Source organism: Patella vulgata, chromosome 5 (genome assembly GCF_932274485.2).
Source record: "Patella vulgata chromosome 5, xgPatVulg1.2, whole genome shotgun sequence".
Classification (NCBI taxonomy): Eukaryota; Metazoa; Mollusca; class Gastropoda; family Patellidae; genus Patella; species Patella vulgata.
Genome location: NC_065883.2, coordinates 23,894,214 through 23,907,438, shown reverse-complemented (window position 1 = coordinate 23,907,438; position 13,225 = coordinate 23,894,214). Strand labels below are relative to the sequence as shown.

The 13,225-nt window shown below is 34.3% G+C and overlaps 2 protein-coding genes across 3 annotated transcripts; one reads left to right on the top strand and one right to left on the bottom strand.

The window, feature by feature from the left end:
* Nucleotides 1–47: 47 nt before the first annotated feature.
* On the bottom strand, nucleotides 48–9,182 carry LOC126821847 (centromere/kinetochore protein zw10 homolog). Of its 2 annotated transcripts, none has more exons than XM_050550373.1 (7): nucleotides 9,050–9,182; nucleotides 6,437–6,639; nucleotides 5,045–6,165; nucleotides 4,532–4,707; nucleotides 3,126–3,326; nucleotides 2,581–2,715; nucleotides 48–1,269 (listed from the first exon to the last, which is right to left on the bottom strand). In XM_050550373.1, the coding sequence occupies exons 1-7, from the start codon at nucleotides 9,078–9,080 to the stop codon at nucleotides 899–901; spliced, it is 2,238 nt and encodes a 745-aa protein (XP_050406330.1). In that variant the 5' UTR covers nucleotides 9,081–9,182; the 3' UTR covers nucleotides 48–898. The 2 variants fall into 2 exon arrangements, with proteins under 2 accessions (XP_050406330.1, XP_050406329.1); XM_050550372.1 differs by lacking the exon at nucleotides 9,050–9,182 and adding an exon at nucleotides 8,782–8,965.
* Nucleotides 9,183–9,217: 35 nt separating this feature from the next.
* LOC126821852 (peroxisomal membrane protein 11A) lies at nucleotides 9,218–12,906 on the top strand. The gene is made up of 4 exons (XM_050550386.2): nucleotides 9,218–9,384; nucleotides 10,041–10,156; nucleotides 11,285–11,448; nucleotides 11,803–12,906. The coding sequence occupies exons 1-4, from the start codon at nucleotides 9,317–9,319 to the stop codon at nucleotides 12,157–12,159; spliced, it is 705 nt and encodes a 234-aa protein (XP_050406343.1). The 5' UTR covers nucleotides 9,218–9,316; the 3' UTR covers nucleotides 12,160–12,906.
* Nucleotides 12,907–13,225: the final 319 nt, after the last annotated feature.

Below are 13,225 nucleotides of genomic sequence, written 5' to 3'. Positions count from 1 at the left end.
AACAATATATGTTGCCATTAACTCTGGGCATATAAAGAGAAGACTGCTAGTTTTATAATTTTTATTTTAAATATAGCTATATATTTAAATAATAAACATGTTGGAAAGAATTAAAATTTCACAGCACCAAAGAATAAGCATAACAACTGAATATAACTTGAAAACATCCTGGGTAATCTCACAATCAACATAATATTATACCATATTATCTTATAAGCAGTATATAAATATCTTACGTCATAAATAACAAAACTGTTGCCTACTCATGTAATGTGTGTTTGTGATCACAATGCATACAATTTGTAAAGGAGCTAAATTGCTAATATTTCGGACCTAGAAATTGACCCAAATGGGTAGCAACGCTAATAATAATGTAATCTGATTGTATATAAACTGATTTACATTCTATTGTTTCCGTTTTGACTCTAATTTTAAATCAGTTATGTCCAGCGAAATACGGCATCAGTCTCAACATGAGTTGTGGAATATGTCTAGCCTCATTCTTCCTGGTAACTTGTTACAAATGACGCTAAAACGCACTATGGTACACGATTCGTGTACCAATGGTAAAATGTTTATTTTGTCTTTAATATTGGATATCAGAAGCCTACCTTTTCCCAGTAAAATCACAACATCAATGTTGATTTAAATTGACAAATAGTTCGTGTTTTCAATGTGTAAAACTTTGGATGATATTGAGTTAGAGACTTAGCTACTTTAATAATGACCTCACAATAATACATTCAAGTAGTATGTTGATTTGCTTGCAGAAAATTTAGACTGTTTGTGATTGACAGAAACACCTACCACATACTGTTTATCCTTGAATTTACTGGATAAAAATATGCTAAATGGATATTTTACTTGTTAAAGACACCCAGGAATAATATAATAAAATCTACTTTATTCTAGACAAGACACCTGCACGGCGATCTGTATTTTGAAATAAAGCTCTGATCAACTGCTTGAGTTCATTGGCTGAGAAGACTTCGGCTAGTGGACCTTTTCCATCTGCCCACCTATCAGAGATCCCTTGTAAGCTAGCATTCAGTACCAAATGTAACTCTTTAAATTTTGGCCATTTGGCAACGTTTCGTTGAAGTTCTACCAACGGATTGCTATCATCAGACTCCAGTTTAAAGAAAGATTCAGCTTTATCTATCAGCAAAGACATCAACTTGTAAAGTTGTTTAGCATCAACAGATGAAATATCTTCAAGCGATGTGATATTATCAATTATTTCTACAGCTACTGTATTCACCAACATTCCTGAAACAGTATTATTAAAACTCATTTTTACTAAACAGCATATAAATGAAGTTTACCGTTCTGGTTTTCTTCACCAACCATGCTAATGGGATGGCCATATGCTACATGTGCTTTGATTTTGCCTGGACAACACTTGAATTCCAACTGTCAAGGGTTCTTTTTATGTGCAGTCCACCATGTCCTCCAGACATTTGTTATTCGTCCTGTTAGAACTACTAGACTCTATTCCTTTACAGGCTCTCAATCCTGCACCACTGACAAGGAGAAACCACAATGAAAATCCAGGGGTACTTTCTCAGCCCACATAGCGATTGATCCCCAGACCTCCATGTTAATCAGCCATGATAGCTCTGTAAACACTGTATAAAGACTGGTTCTAAATCCAGCACATCAACAGTCTCTCAAGATACTTATGTACCTAATTTGGTCTAAATACATAAAGAGTTTTAAAAGAGCAATAGTTTTAGGTTATGTGCAGTATATTCAACACCACATAGTTGAAGGCAGGTACTCTTTGTTGATTACAGTTATTCTGCACGCAATTTATATTTTACTATAAAACTATTTATCATACAATGTTAATCTTATCAACAAGTACAGGTATACCATGGACTTGGAATTGTGACGACATCCATCAGTCGATGCACAATTGACAAAGGAACAAACCATACACTTATTCAAAGAGCTCCCTTCCCTCCACACACACACATGGCCGAGAAAGTTCATCGCGATTTTCCGGCGTGGTTTCCCCTTGTCAGTGATGCAGAACGGATGGCCTGACAAGGACAGCTGCCTAGTCGTTCGGATGGGACGAAAAAACGAGGTCCCGTGTACACATTGGCGTGCACGTAAAAGATCCCTTGGCAGTTGGAATTCGATATAAGAGGAGGCCGTAGCGCCGCTGCCCGGGCAAAATTTCCCTCATAGCACACTGTATGGTGTATGCCCGTCTTCAATTAGCCCAGGTTAGGTGCAGAAGAGTAGGACGTTAAACCCCATTTCATTTCATTTCCACACACACACACACACAACAAGATGAGTAGCAATTCTTAGTCCAAACACTTAATATATATTTACATCCAACTTAAAACCACCAGTTCAAGGCAGTACACAGCCTCTATTCATTCAGTTTGAGATTAGACAAAATATATGAACAGAGCAGATTCTGTTTGTTTTGTTTTTTATCATATAGGTTACTTTCTTGGCTTTTCAATCATTCCATTTTCTGTTTTCAATACTTTGGCCTAGTTCCAAAATATCCAGAACATAAATACTTATAATGTAAATTTTTTGAAGATTTGGTGATATTACCTATGGCTTTTCTATAGACATTTGCCGGTAAAACATCATGCCAAACATTCTGTAAATGTGTTAACTGATGTAGACATTGTTTTACAGCTCGTTCACCATTACAGTATTTCTCTGGATTAGACATCTCTATAAAACCTGTAATATTCATTATATATTATTTCATGTCATCTTGAAACTACTAAGTACTACTAATTTCCCTTTTAATAACACACCTTATCAACCTACTTCAATACTTTATTGTGGCCTAAATCAAAGGCTAAATCTATTTAAGACCAGCTTAATTTTTGTCAATGTCGCCGAGATGTAAATAAGGTTAGGGCATGTGATTGTTGGAGATATTATAGGTTAGGGTTAGGGTAAGCATTGCGGCTAGGTCCCGGGTTAGGGTTGGGATTAGTGCTAGCCCTGTTTACATCTCGTGACCTATGACGAAAAATTGATGAGTTGGCCTTATCATTTAGCACTAATCCTAATTCACAGCAGTTTATCTCCTTAATACATGTAAGCTCATTTCTATTTCTAATTAAATTCTACAATAGTATTACCATCAGCTGCTTGTAGAAATTCTAAAAGTTGATCTCTCTGATTTGTCATCTGTTTCATGAAACTCTCTGTCCCCATTCCACGGATTTTAGGTATTAGATCAACAAATGTTGCGTTGATTGATTTTGGCAGTTTTGCACTAAATTGGTGGCCCAAAGTCATCAAATGATGGCTGATAAACATACAGTTGTTGTGATGTAAGGCTGAAGAAAAATAGATAAGACAAGATTAAAAGTACCCTAAAATTTTACAAAAGATAAATCTTTATTATGACCTTATGAACAATCATCCAAGTTTTACATGTGTTAAAGATCAAAGCAAATATATTAACAAAGTGTGACTGAAATACTTTTTGAAAAATTTTGACGTTATGAACAATCACCAAGTTTTATGTATGTGTTAAAGATCAAAACAAATATATTAATAAAGTGAGACTGAAATACTTTTGAAAAATTTTGAATTCTATTAGAATACAGAATGCAGTTAAATGTGCAACTCACATTTTATCAGCACAGTTTTAGACAAATGTGACAAAGGGCAACAGAACTTTTATCAAGCATAGGTTATGTGCAAGACAGATAATTTATTATCATTAGATTCATTGGTCACTATAGATAGTGATTACGGTAATGTGTTTTTAATTAAAACTTAGAATTGGATTTATTTAGTTTATATTTATAATATATTATACATGTACTGGTTGTCTGTAACAAACTGATAATGATTTTCCATGATATGGTACTGTCTATTTACTATTATAGGGAGAGAGAAATGGGGTTTAACATCCACTCAACACAAACTAGGTCATATCGGGATTGGGGGGTCAAGGTGGCTAAGTGGGCAAGACGCTGGCTTGCTAGCCTGGAGGTCGCGTTCGATCCTTGCATTGGCCCTTGTCAGTGATGCAGGATGGAGGGCCTGACAAGGACAGCTGTCTAGTCGTTCAGATGGGACGAATAACCGAGGTTCTGTGTACACAATGGCGTGCACGTAAAAGATCCCTTGACAGTTCCATATAAGAGTAGGCCATATTGCCACTGTCCGGGCGAAATTTAGCACACTGTATGGCGTATGCCCATCTTCTTTAGCCCAGTTTGGAGCAAAACAGTAGGACATTACACCCCATTTCATTTCATTTCGGGACTAACATATGGTTCAATTTTATTTCAATAATTTGCTTGCTCGTAAGGGTCTTTAGCAGTGGGAGGAAACCAGAGGTCCCGGAGAAAATCCAAGAGGTTGGACAAGCAAACCTACATGTACTCCCTGTCACGTACAACCAGGGTATTTATTATTATAATAGTATTATATAGGAATTATATATAAATCTTCTTTATGACCCAATGTTCTCTTGTCACCAGACTTGACCACATTTGTAATACTGTTGTTTATTATGAAATATATTTACCTGTAAGTTGAGGTAATGTTTCAAGAGACTGTCTATGATACGTGGGAAACACACTACAATATAACTCAAATATATTTCTAACCGCATAAAACATCTGTATAGCACACTGTGGTTTACTGGCTACAGCTTCATTTAATATTTCATAAGCCAAGTTCATTATAGCATTAATCGACTCACTGAAAATACAGGATTTATGAAGATAGCATTAAAGTTTACAAACTGGTGTGAAATATATTCGTCACTGAGCTTGAATGATACATATTCAACTTTATTACAGAAGTAGATGTTATTCAAAGGTATTCCATACAGATAATTATTACCCAACTACAATTAAGAGGTAACGCCTGCACAGTGTACAATTAGGACAGCTCTAAAACTGTTGAATCATATTGCTAAATTAGTAAATAACTGATAAAAATGACAACAGATACTATTACATCAACAAACATTGCTTTACACTTCAAAATTCTTCACCTGATAAAACTCTAAAACTAGGATAAAATTTTCTTTTACCTTATTTTACAATCTGGCATTTTAAAAGAATCGGGACTGAGTTTTTCTTCTGTTGTTAATTCTATCGCTTGTGTTGTAGTAGAATCACCTTTCTGTAGTTGAGGTAAGGCCTGCAAAGTTACATCTTTCGAAACATCTACAGTATTATGGACATTGGACGTCATCAATTTACGAGCATTTCCAGAGATCTGCTGACATTTCTTATTAGCATACAAAACATTTACATTTTGAACATAAGCTAATAGAGCAGTGTTAGATTCTGGAAGGAACTTAATGTCCATCAGGAATTTCTGGAAATTTTCTGTGGAATTGATAACTTTACGGAATCCTTCTAAATGCTCAATGGTAGAAGGAATAGCCAGAGATAAACATTCTTTAATTATCATATCCACAGCAGAATTAGCAACTTCAGCACCTAACAGTTCTAATAATGTAACCACATTACCATTTCTCGTTATACTCAGCTTCAGAAAGTTCTCGTTTAAAAAGGTTATTAATTCTTCAAATTTACGAAAAAAACTAACAAACAAAGGCGCTGTATGAATATTAGTTTTTAGATTTAAGGTAATTACTTTTTCATTTCGATTAGTCTTTTCTTGAATAGTTACATCTTCATTAGAGAGAAGAGATTTAACTAATCTGGTTAAAAAACGTTCACCGAAAACCTTTATTTTGGAGTCAAGTTGATTAATTTTTTCCAATGCATCAATCATATGCTCGATTACTTGCATTTCTTCTCCACCTGTGACAATTTTCAGCTCAATCAGATCGCCTGATGAAGCAACATTTTCAGGTGATCTCCATGCAATATGCTCCTTCCAAACGTCATTCAGATCATAGATCAACTTTTCTTTTTGCACTTTGATTTCTGTGATCAATGCATCAAATATTTTAATATCAGAATCTTGGTATGGTAGAGGTTTAGAAACAAGCTCATTTATTTTACTTAGGGCATCGGCTGCATGTCCAAACTTCTGAGCCTTGGTTGACTCTGCAACCTCTTCCAAATAATCATGTAGCTGTACTAAAGTTTCTAGAATGGACAGAATACCATTAACTTCAATTAATTCTCGGCTCAGTGACTGGAACTCTGATGTAGACACATTTAGCTGACCTTTTATCTATAAATAAATAAAATAATATGATATTAGTATTGTATTAGTCTTTTCAGCTAACTTTGTTTGACAGTGGGATGTTAAACCCCATTTTATCAATATTGAAAAATGTTTTTTTTTAGGTTGCAGTGAGGCAACATTACATCTCACTTTGATATTTACATTTATCTATGTTGTATTTATGTACAGATGTGTGTTACTGCTACATTTATATATCTGTTCAAAAATACCTTATTTTGTGAAAATGTTGACATTTAAGACCGATTTTTACACTTACCTCTGATTCTATCTTATCTGATACTGAATCTATCTCACTCTTGATTAAATCCACTTGATCAGCAAGATTAGATACAGAATTAAAACAAGGGTAAAAATCTACATATCTTTCAACAGTTGCTGTGTAAATCTCATTCTGAAGTTCCTTAATGTGGTCAGTCAATGCTTTAACTTTCCCATTTACTTCTTTTTTTTCGACCAATCCTATAAATTAAAAAAAAAAAGGCAGTGTTACTGTTTAGCAATAAAACAATTCTCTTTGAATAACTCCCCTATACCATCCGAACGACTAGACAGCTATCCTTGTCAGGCCCTCACTTTTGCATCAATGACATGTGTGAACAACACTGGAAAATCTGGATGAACTTTCTCGGTCAATGCACGGATCAAACACCTGATCTCCAGGCTAGCAAGCCAGCGTCTTACCCACTTAGCCAGCGTGACCCCCACTATTCTATACAGGTTTAGAAATGGTTATCGAATACTGTTACGGTACTGTATATTCCATTATTCTAATTTCCCACAAGCAGATTTGACAAATTTGATGCCAAAATTGGCACACATGGAAAAATATGTGGTCACTAAAGATTACAGATCTAGAGGTGGTGTATAGACAACCTGTATATTGTTTTGGGGAAGTTTTAAAGGAGCTTTATCTCTATTCTTTCATTCTTTGTAACCTAAAATGGGCACAAATGGGCCAAAAAGTACATATTAATGGAATAGGAGTGTATAAACTGATTTACATCCATTTTTTAAAACTCTTATTGTACTTTCTAATCAATTTTTTCGTCAAAATAGGGGCCTAGTTACAAATGTTGCTCAATAGCATAGGGTAAATCAAAATGTCTGTGTGTATTGGTTTAAACATTGTTCACTAACTCAATATCATCCAAAGTCTACGATATTAGAACACAATTTATTTGTCAATTTAAATCAACATTGATGTTGTAATCTTACTTGGAATAGATTGGCGTGTAATATCCAATATTTAAGACAAAATAAACATTTTACCATTGGTACATGAATTGTGTACCACGATGTGTTTTAGTGCCATTTGTAACAATGGACTCAAAGTGCGAGGCTAGACAAGTATTCCACAAGTCATGTCAAACGTTGATGCCATATTCTTATCTGGAGAGCATGTGCAATAAATACTAGCGGTGTAGACTGGAATAACCAGACGCTAGAGATTGACATTTGATTGAGATTTCTGGTGTACTTCGCCGAACATAACTGATTTTAAAACGGAAACGACTGAATATAAATCAGTTTATTTACATTCATACTACATTATTATATGCGTTGTGACCAATTTGTGTCAATTGCTAGGTCCTAAAACCTAGCAATTTAGCTCCTTAAAATATAGTATATATCGAGCCCATATTATATATTCACGCAACTTGTCTGGTAGTAAATTTATGGGCCAATATTTCGTGTTTATGACGTAGACTCTGGATAGTATTATTGATTTAGAGCTTTATATCCTTTAATTATGATGATTGGGTGGAGGGTAGGGGTATGATAATTAACTTTGTAACCAGATTAAGATGTAATCAAAACATTATAACTAAATATTAAAGTAGCTAAGTCAATATCATCCATAGAAGTCTTCGACATTGAAAACACAAATTATTTGACAATTTAAATCAACATTGATGTTGTGATCTTACGGGGAAAAGATGGGCTTCTGATATCCAATATTTAAGGCAAAATAAACATTTTACCATCGGTACACGAATCGTGTACCATAATGCGTTTTAGTGCCATTTGTAACAAGGGACTCGAACTAACATGGCCAGACATATTCCACAAGTCAACGGTGACCTCATATTCTTATCTGGAGAGCATGCGCAATAAATACTATCGGTGTAGACTGGAATAACCAGATGCTAGAGATGGCCATTCGATTGAAACTTCTGGCATATTTCGCCGAACTTAATTGATGTGAAATCAGAGTGAAAACATTGAATGTAAATCAGTTTATATACATTCACATATACAGGCCCGTCGGAGTGGGAGGGCTAGGGGGGGCTTTAGCCCCCCCCCCCCAATAATTTGGCCGCAAGTACTCTTTTCTCCAGGTTATTGCTACCCCTGGACCCACGCCTAAGATAAGGACCTAGGGCTAGGATGGAAGCCCCCCCAATCAAGAATTGCTTCCGCCGGCCCTGCATTACATTTTTATATGCTTTACGATCCATTTGTGTCAATTTCTAGGTCCCATATATTAGCGATTTAGCCCCTTTAAAACATGTTCCCCTAGTCTCTATGTATCCCAGCTGTCTGACAGTGACAACATGCCTGCTGAGTGAAGTGGACAGACAGATGAAAAAAAACTATTACCAGCTGATGTTAGTACTTCAGTAACAATTGACATTTTGAATGTCATATATCAACATTTAGTCAGCTCTGTAAATGTAATTGTTACGTGAAGTAACATAAATTGAAAATCACAAATATTATCGTGTGTTTAATTAATAGATAAGATTCTGGATTTTTACACCGCCAAAACGTGAGCCTCGTTTTCATTCGTAAAATAAAAACTATAGTTGCGTCTTAATTTGTAGCTTCTCTGAGCCATCACATATTCATATATAATCAAATAAAATACCATTGATACTCTCGTCTAAAGACATATCCATCTTCAGCTTCTATTCTCAAAATTCGAGAGGTAAGCTTTGTCCATCAGATTCTCGACGTTTCTGATTTCTTGAGAGTACCCAATTCACGCGGATGGGTCCACGGCAATATTTAATATAAAAAAATTACATGAGAGTTATCTTCCCTTGAGTAAAAACGTAAACAAACATTAACAAACCCCCTTTTCGTGTAAAATTGCAATCTTTAGCCTTTAGGATTAATAGGGGGACAATAAACAATGACATCATTTTCAAGAGAAATAGTAAGATATAATTCATACACACAATCCAAAGACAAATTATACAGGTAGGCCTTCTCTCATCTCATTTTATGTACGCTATCCTGGGTTGGTTGACTTGACTCATGACTAGGCCTAACTCTTCTTGTCCACTCCCGCAGAGCAGTTTTGGTAATAATACAATGGTTGGCCTTTGCCTTCAGCCCCTGAAATCCAAATGTCTGTCCATTTATCTAGTATTTTTAAGTAGTGCAGTGAGTCATGCATGAGCCAGGGTATGCATCACACTCTTTTGCACGTAACTTGATACTTCTTATTTATTATATATTAAAGAAGTTTAAATAGTTGACAAATTTGGGTACTAGGTTAGTAGGAAGACTTTGGACTCCACCTCCCAGATAGTCACACTGCACTTGCAGTGAACATCAAGGTTAGACGTTAGGTCATGCTTGATAACGACAAGAGAATATCATAGTAGATATATAGTGTTCAGAATCTAAGGGATTAATAGGTTCAAAATAGCTGGTAGGGTACTACACCATACCGTACCTAAAGAATAAAGTTTTAGAAACAGTCAAGGTAATTATTTAGGGATATCTTTTTTTTTCACAACTCTAAATACAGGTTCACAACCTAAATTTACAACACACCATGCAGTGGTGGTGGTTTTTAATATTTTTATATCTGGTCATGATCAAAAATCATTTCACAATTTATTTTTCAGAATATTCCAATATGGAGCCAGGTTGGTTTTATGGTATATTCAAAAGGTGGGTTCGAAAAGTGTCCTGGGATCCAAATTGCAAAAAATGGAAGAAACTGTAGCACTCTCAAGAAAATGTAAGTACATGTAAAATGTAACCGAATTGTTAATTATAGGGACAATCACACCTAGGTCCACAAAAGAAAGACACATACCAGTCGCCTCCCACTCCAATTTCCAAGGCATTTTAGTCCAAACCTTGACTGTCATTTAATTAAACTATTTGGTACTAACCCGTATCTAAAAGTATTACCCCCCACCCCCGGGCACCATGTTGAATTACACAATATTAAACTTCAAAAACCTTCAAACATCATGGAATCAACGACAAATCTACTTGGTTTAACTGTATTGTGAGTTTTTGACATCATGCATCTACTATAATAGAATACCTAAATATGGCAAGTTGTACAAGTAAAGAAGTTGTGTGTTTTGTGAGTGATGTCAGTTTAGAATGGGGATACCCTTTTGACATATTGAAGGTAGCTATACCTGTCATATAGTATACATATTTTGGTGGGTTCTAGCAGCATATGCTTAGTTACCAATGACAGCACTGTTTGAAATTCAGTAATAGATCATTTGTTTAATTTAAGCAATATTAATACTTAATATTATCACCCAATAATATAACACATTCTACAGTAGATATCACTTGTGTGATAAATTTCTTAGATGTCGCTTTACATGAATTTGATTGGTCAATTAAAAAGGCACTACTTTTTTTTTCAAAGAACAATTCATATTTTATTAAAAGTAACTTCTTTTTTATTGGGTGATAAATAAAATCTCCTACTTGTCTCTTTGATATCAAAAAAGATTTGTAGCAGATTCCCCATTTCCTTTCCTCACAAATATCATATTTTCAGAAACAAATGACTTTTAGGGGTCAGATACAATGTAGATGACAAAAGATACTAAACAGAATATGCTTTTTTTTAATATTTTGTGTGGAAATCACTTCAAATCTTGGAAGAAAAAAATGTTACCTACTCGAGCCAATATAGCAAGAAACATTATATATTTTAATTCTGTTCAGCTTCAGTAAATTTATTCATGGCAGAGTTTTGAGTTTTCGACCCATAAATAAAAATAGATTTTTGTGGTTGTCAAGGTCAATTATTTGTTTCTTATCATATTTTGCTAACCTTGAAATCAGAATACCATATTTGTGAAAATGTGTATTTCTTTTTAATTTGAAACAGTATTTAGAATGGGCAACAGTACAGAACTGATACATAAAGCTATGGACAGTTTTAAGATGCCAGATACATACCAAGCATTACTGGGTGTTACAACACATTCTTTTAAAGCCTTGTGGCTCATCTTGGATCATATTATATGGTTTGGAAAGGTGGAAGCACTACAGGTATTACTTCAAGATTGTTAGCTAATTATTAAAAGTATACTCATAGACTTCTAGAGTGGGTTACATCACACACCTCCTTTTGGGACTTCCATAAAATCTTTTTAATCCACAAAGTTAAAAACTTACTGGATCAAAATAAGGATGTTTTGAAGTATATTTAATTACATGTAATTGTATTCCATAGAATTGTGACCTGTATACTCTAGTTCAATTACTAAATGCCATTGAAACAGTTTAACTGTCTTTTGTGACAGCTTTTTCAGAAATCCTACATTTGTTAACTTCGAATGAAATATATAGATTATTTCACATATATTGATGCAAGATTCATTTGTTATCCGTTTTTCTTTTCAGATACAAATAAAGACATGGACTGTATGGGCATCCAGAGCATGGTTGGTATCCCTTCTAGCAGCAACGGTAATTAATATTCATAAAATCAACCATGTAAAGGCTCAAATAGCAAAAGCTGGATCAAGGCATGGACAATCGGATCATCAACATAGAAACGATAAACAACTCTTAAAAAGAGACTACCATGGTGCTCAGATGACATTTTTAAAAGACTTTTGTGACGTTTTCATTCCTCTTTCAAGTTTAGGATATGTTAGCCCGGGACTTGGTGCTTTTTGTGGGGTTGTTTCATCATACGTTGGTTTTAAATTAGAATGGGAAAAACATGTAAAACCATTCAAGACTCATGAACATTAGCCATGAATTTAAAGATTTAAAAAAATATATATTTGCCATTATTGCTCAAGAAATTATAAATAATTAGGGTCAGTCAATTCAATTTATATAATATAATCTTGTAGAGGAAATTAAAACATGATTTTGATATAATCATAAGTTTCTATTGTGTTTTATCTGTTTCATTTACCGGTTATCAAGAAAATAACTGATTTTCTAAATAATTTTTCAGTTCCATATAACGTTATTATATAACTTGTTATTATATGCCCATAATTAAATATGGTTCAAACATTGGTATTACTAGCTATCTATATTTTGAAATTACATGTAATTTGTATTGTCTTTCAGATTGAAATGATTATTATTATTAACCTATTTTTCCAAAATGTATATATTAGTTGTCTATCTTATCGAAAGGAAGAATCCTATTGATTTTCCACCATTTTCTTTAACAACTTCCAAACTTATGCCCTTTTGTTACAAAATCCTTTTAGCACTTGAGGGACTTCATGATCTTATTTTTTTAGTTGTTTAGCTCATAAATGCATAGATGACTAAGCTGATGCTGGGTGGGTGTTTTGTTCCCTAGTAACCTATATTTAAGAAATGTTGGATTTCACCTCTGGTTTATTTTAGTATGATTCGAAATAACCGTGCTTGTAGCAGAGAATTAGTTCCCAATTTTAATCATGCATTTTATACATGTACAAAATTGTAATATGCTTAACCAAGATTGTGACATAATTAACAAGCCAAAAGTGAGGCTGATGTCCCCCGCCGAAATCCCCAAATAAATAGATGACACATATTAATTAATCGCACATCTATTTTTTTCAAAAGTATCGAGCAATCAAACTGATTATCAACTATACACTAACTTTCATCACTCTCTATCAGATAGAATCAAAGTTATCTTGTCCCAAAGCATTGACCAAGGAAATTGCTTATCTCTGCTTAGCTTTAGCTCGATACGTTAATCATTGAACTCAGTCAAGACGAACATCTACATCAAGTTTAAACATTCTACCTCAATTAGAAGGAGAGTTGTTATGTTCCAAAGTCTTGACCAATCAAAATGCTTATT